We start from the raw sequence: 6,381 nt of genomic DNA on the forward strand, positions 1-6,381 counted from the left end.
GTCCTGATCCACCTGCTCCATATTTGGCTCCTGAGTTGAAAAAGTAGTTTGACACCCCTGCACTAAACCATGGCAAGAGATAAAAAGTATTCACTGTGCTGCAGTACCATATGTTACCAGATCTAGAGACAAATGAGTGGTTTTAGGGGTTTAAGGCAGTCACATCAGTTTGTTTGTTTTTATTTCTAACCGCACGTGATTTTTTGACTCCACCCCTTTCCTGTTTACCCAGTATATCTAACCTGGGGATGTTTGGGATCGATGGCTTCAGCGCTGTGATCAACCCTCCTCAGGCGTGCATCCTCGCCGTAGGAACGTCCAGAGCCGAGCTCCGGGTGAACGAGGAGGACCAGACCCTTCGCACCCAGCAGATGATGACGGTCACTCTGTCTAGCGACGGCCGCCTGGTAGACGATGCGTTAGCGTCCAGGTTTCTGGATAAATTTCGCTCAAACCTCGAACAACCCCAACGCATGGCCTTGGCTTGAAAAGCATGGAGGTCCATTCATGGGAGAAAAAGCAGCTTCATCACAAAGCCTGGGATGTATTTTCACAGTTAATTACTATTTAATTTGCCACAGTAATGTTGGTTATAATTTGTAATGTAGGTAATAGTGTGAAGCGTATAGATAACTACTACCAGGTTTTGTAATGAAGTTAAAGTGGAATTCTACAGTAAAATAACCTGTTTCATGCAACAAAATGTACGATTGGGCTAAACTGTAAACACATGATAAATGTTCATATTCCAACTGCAGAAAGCTTTGCTGTGTGCCAAATGTAAACCACTAATGACACACGTGTAGCTGCTGTACATTCATCCCAAAAAAATATTTATTAAATGTAAATTGTCAAAGACACTTTCAGCTAATTGTTTTTATTACACTGATGATGTAACTTGTTTAGAAAGAAAATACAATCAAGCGATTAAACAAACCTCCAGTGTGTGTATCAGGCAAAAATGTGTGTTCTTGGACAGCTAAGGGGCTAATACTGTGTGCCTGTGTTTAATTAGAATCTAAGGAGATTAGATAAGAATTATTTCATAAAGCCAATTAGGATAATTTGCTGAGCTGAATGGACTGGTCAGACTGAGCAGGCAGATGTTTATCTTTGCTGTAGGCTGTGTAAGAACAGCTGTTTTCTTTAGTGTGTACTAGTGATTAGGCAGAACTTAACCCAGATGTGGAAAACCTGGTCATGGTAAACAGGAAAAAAATATAAGTAGGTAAAGTTGTCAGGAAATTTGATTTCTCTCTTTTGCACAATTACATTTACTTCCATTTTGATCAACAACGCGGTTCCCTAATCCATATTTTCAAATAGAGTAAAAGGGTAAAGTTTAGGCATAAGCTATGGGGCGCCGGTTGTAAAGTTGTGCACCCTAAAACAGCAACTTTTTGCAACATTTAGTTAAAAACCACATTTAAAAAATGTATGTGAATTTTTTTTTTTAGTACTTTTGACCAGATTTACAGCAATATTTGTGATAATTTTTTTTTCATAAAAATATGTCAATGTTCAATTTAAATGTTATAATAAAATATTAATGTTGCATTTAAATATGAATGTTAAATCTAAATGTAGCTGGTGACACTAAATATTTAGCTAATATGCAAATTCACTGTTTAGATTTTGCATTTAAAGATAAACATTTAACATTTGGATTTAGATTTAACATTAAACTTTAACATTTAGATTTGAATCTAACATTTAGATTTAATTCAACATTAATATTTAGATTCAAATGTAACTTTTAGATTTAACATTCAAGTTTAGATTCAACATTTAGATTTACATTCAAATATAACATTTAGATTTAGATGTAAATGTAATATTTGGATTTAGATTTAAATGTAACATTTAGATTTAACATTTAAATTTAGATTTAAATGTAACATTAAGATTTAGATTCAAATGTAACTTTTAGATTTAACATTCAAGTTTAGATTCAACATTTAGATTTAAGATTTAGATTGAACAATTAATCTAGATTTAGATTTAACGTTTATATTTTGCTTTAATATTTAACATTTAGAATTAACATCAACATTAGAGTTTTATGAGAAAAAAAATATCACAATTTTCACAAATATTGCTGTAAATCTGGTCAAAGGTAACATAAAAAATTCACGTTTTCTAAACGTGATTTGTTGCTAAAAGGTTGTAAAACATGTATTTGACATACGCTTACAGATGCCCTAGGCGCCTCATAGTTAGCCATCCATAAAATCGAGGGAATAGAAATGCATTAAATATTTATGTAATAGCAGCCAGGAAGTTAAATCCTCTGATGATAGCCTGTCTTTAACATGCCTGTTCCCGTGCTTCCATTTCCTCCAACTGTTCCTCCACCAATCAGCCACTTTCCAACTTTCTACTAAACGTAGACGGAGGACATTTTGTTCTGTGGTTGCTGTGGTGTCAGATTGAGAGGTAGCGTTGAGGGAAGGATGGACGTGGTGGGACGTGGGGGCTGCGTTTGAGGTGGCACAGGCCAGCTGTTTTCTACAGTCTACACACACACACACACTGTTCTATTAAACATTTGCAGATGCACACACACACACTGGCACACATTAGCCTTCCACAGTGCAGTGCTAGTTACCAAGGCAATAGGAGGTAGTGTGGAATAAAAAAAAAGCGAGTAGAGAACAGAGTGACTCAAGCTGAGATGGTAAAGGGCACAGTTACCACATGTTCTCATGCACACTGTTTTCTTTTTAATTTCCACTTTTGGAGTTTCTCTCAGCCCACGTATAAAACCATTACTTTCATAATTATTATTAACACTTAACCTCACGTCATGTCTGCGTTACCTCAGTCAGACTATTAAACCAAACTGTGAGAATATACTTGTCAGGTTTTGTACAGGTATATTTAATTCATTTAAACCTTTTTAATGTCTGAGATGTGCAGCTCAGACAACAGTTAATCATTTTACATTTTTAGTATTTTGACTAAAATACAATGTAGTTTTAGTCAAAATGTATATTTATCAGCACAATTTCAGTTATAGAATCAAGAAGTTTTATTTGTTAAGTAATGTTTAAACAAAACAAGACATGTGACTTGGTGGATGGTGCAGAAAAAACAAAAACAAACATAATAATAAAGGATGAATGGGATCATATATATAATACATATACTACATATATACATATTGTACTTAATGTATATATTTATATATATACATACATATACACTAGTCAATTTTTAGTCGACTAAATGACAATAAGATTTTAGTTTGACAATCCATTACAGATACATCGCAGTCGACTAAATTATACAGAATAAATGTTGATGCCTTTTTTTAAAGATTTAAATACCATTGATCAACCTGATATTGGATGGTATTATTATTGTTTGTAAATACACAGATTTTATGTGATAATGCTTATGATAGCATGAGTCCTGATTGGATGTCATTCCATGTGACAAATTTATAGTTTAGTTTTTTATTAGTCGACAAAAATGTAAATATATTTTTATCCATCCATCCATTTTCTTCCGCTTTTATCCGGGGCCGGGTCGCGGAGGCAGCAGTCTCGGCAGAGATGCCCAGACCTCCCGATCCACGCACACCTCCTCCAGCCGTTCTGGGGGGACCCCGAGGCGACACCAGGCCAGCTCAGAGACATAGTCCCTCCAGCGTGTCCTGGGCCTTCCACGAGGCCTCTTCCCAATAGGACATGCCTGAAACACCTGCCGAGGGAGGCGACTAGGAGGCATCCGGAACAGAAGCCCGAGCCACCTCAGCTGGCTCCTTTCGACGTGAAGGAGCAGCGACTCTACTCCGAGCTCCTCCCGATTGACTGAGCTTCTCACCCTATCTTGAAGGGTGCACCCAGCCATCCTGCAAAGGAAACTCATTTCGGCCACTATATTTTCATATAGTTTTTTATTACATGTATTTTTTTTTCTTTATTTAGTCATAGTCAAGTATTTATCACAAAAAAATGGAGTCATCTATGATGAAAAATTTTAGTCGACAAAATGAACGGTGATCAGAACAGCGTTGGTCCTTCTGTCTCTGTACTCACACCACACCTCACCTCAAATCTTTAAGTTTATTCTGAAGGTCATTATTCTTCCAGAACAAAACAAGGAAGTTATCGTATTTACATTTTAAACATGTTCTATATTTTCTACCCATCCAAACTCGTTGTGTGTAACAACTGGATAACATCTGCTCAGCACGGACAGGTTTCCATGAACTCTGTGTTGGGTCTTTAAAAATGGCTGGGGCTTTGGCAGCTGTGTAGGTCAGGCCTATGGTCACACCACATGGTGCCGGGCGATGGAGGGAGGCAGTTGCTATGGAGACCATAGAGGACGAGAGGCTATCACTGTTGGGCTGATGCTGAAAAATGGCCAAGATGACATGTGAAGGACAAATGTGTCTCATCGATGCACATTCCTAATGGAGCGTATATAAATGTCTTAAAAACAATGAATTCATTCATGTATTTTTTTAATTTGATTTCTTTATAAAAATGTATATATTCATTTTGTATTTTATACTTGTTTTAGTTGTATTGTATTGAATTAATTGATTAAGAATTTTAACATTTATTTATAATGAATTTATTGATATCACCACAAAATTAGCCGTCTCTCCATTTTATGATAACACTGTACCTGAAGTTTTATACTTAAGGCTGTCATTAAGCTGGCATTACCTTTCGCTGAATTATAAATAATAATAATTCATTCTTTTTAAAAGCACCTTTCAGGCCACCCAAGGACACTTTACAATAATAACAGACATATAACACCTTTGGAGCTATGTTGGCATTTTTTGGGTAAGGTGGAGGGATCTAGTGGGGTTAAGAGTAAGGGTAAGGATAGGTTAAGGTTCAGGTTAGGGTTAGGGTTAAGGTTAAGGTTAAGGTTAAGGATTAGGGATAGGTAAGGGAACTCGAGGTGAATATTTTGTGGAGCGTTATCTTATATTCTTTAAAGGTCATTTGAAACTAAAAGAATAAAAACTTGAAAAATAAATAAGTAAATAAAACAGGGCTCAGACAAAGGACTCCAGGAACGGTGAAGTGCCTTTGCTGTCGGAAACCTTGTGGAAAATGTAAAGCAAACTTCAAGAATTCATAAAAGAAACATAAAAAGGGACATAAAATTAACTTGTATAAAAAATAATTAAAAATTCTAAAATGTTAAAAGAAATTTTAAATATTACAGTGCTGAGTAGAGAGGGGGTTTTAGGGTTAGGTATAAGGATAAGGAAAAGTTTGTTTTAGGGGCGGCAAGGTTAGGGTTTAGGGTAAGGGATAAGGAAAAAAAAAGTGGGGTTAGGGCCAGGGGAGGGGAGGTTAGGTTTAGGGTAGGGGGTTTAGGGTAAGGGATAGTAGGGAAGGGTCAAGGGAAGTCTTGTGCCACCTTAAGGGTTCTAGAGGGAGGGAACAAAACAATGCATGGTGTAATATATTCACAAAGGGTAAAGAATTAGGGTAACGAACAACACTTACTGACAGCCTTCATGACACCTCATTCATGCTAATGACGTCATAATGTCAGCCTTATTATATTTAACACTTCAAGTTAAGTCTTACCCATTTTATATTCACATTATTCTCTCGTGGAATCAAAATTTTAAATCATATTCTTTATTTTTTTTTATAAAAATGTAAATATTCATTTTTTTCTCCTTTTTTTAGTTATTTTTATACTTTTTTAAGTTGTGTTGTTGTGAGGTTATTGACATATTGAATTTATTAACTGAATTTTGACATTTATTGATGACTCCACAATATTAGCCATCTCACATTTTTCATCCTGGCTTACTCACATATTGTAAATTATTTCCCTCTGACTAAACTGTGTGAATGATCAGCCGCGTTGATGTGAGATGTTCTCATCCACATTATCTGGAGCTAAAGTTGGTTTAACCATTGTTGACAGGATTTCCTCTGGTCTCCCCATCTCTATCCAACCATCTGTTAGTCAGAATGTGGGCTCCTGCTCCCAAAGCCCTGACAGAGAAATGACTAAACGACCACCTTTAACACGCCCACATCCTTCTTCTGTTGCACTTATGCCTGCACATATAGACCAGGGCGTGGTTTCTTTGACAAAACTTCCTTTACTGCTCAACTCAAGACTTCCTGTTTGACACTTATGAAACGTGTCCCCTGTTAATTTCCCCTCAGAAACCAACCTTGTGATATCTGCAAGCATTGAGAGAATGGACGAATGGGGACATTCCATTTGACTGTAGTGTATACAGTATGCTGAGCTTCTCTCTGCTCTGGCTTTGTTGCTTTAGTAGAGTCCAGTCTTTGAAGTGGGCCAGTCATGCTCCCATGATGCCAGTGGGTAACTCATTGATCCACACACACTGCAAAACGCACTGCATTTTTAAACCAA

At 36.6% G+C, this 6,381-nt stretch overlaps 1 protein-coding gene across 1 annotated transcript in view; it reads left to right on the plus strand.

Annotated features, from left to right (window-relative positions):
• pdhx (pyruvate dehydrogenase complex component X) overlaps nt 1–860 on the plus strand; it is a 44,496-nt gene extending 43,636 nt beyond the window's left edge. The window contains exon 11 of the mRNA XM_028450886.1: nt 233–860. Coding sequence (XP_028306687.1) covers nt 233–488 — 256 coding nt within the window. The 3' untranslated portion in view covers nt 489–860. The remainder of the gene's footprint in view (nt 1–232) is intronic.
• Nucleotides 861–6,381: the final 5,521 nt, after the last annotated feature.

Source organism: Gouania willdenowi, chromosome 6, assembly GCF_900634775.1.
Source record: "Gouania willdenowi chromosome 6, fGouWil2.1, whole genome shotgun sequence".
Taxonomy (NCBI): domain Eukaryota; kingdom Metazoa; phylum Chordata; class Actinopteri; order Blenniiformes; family Gobiesocidae; genus Gouania; species Gouania willdenowi.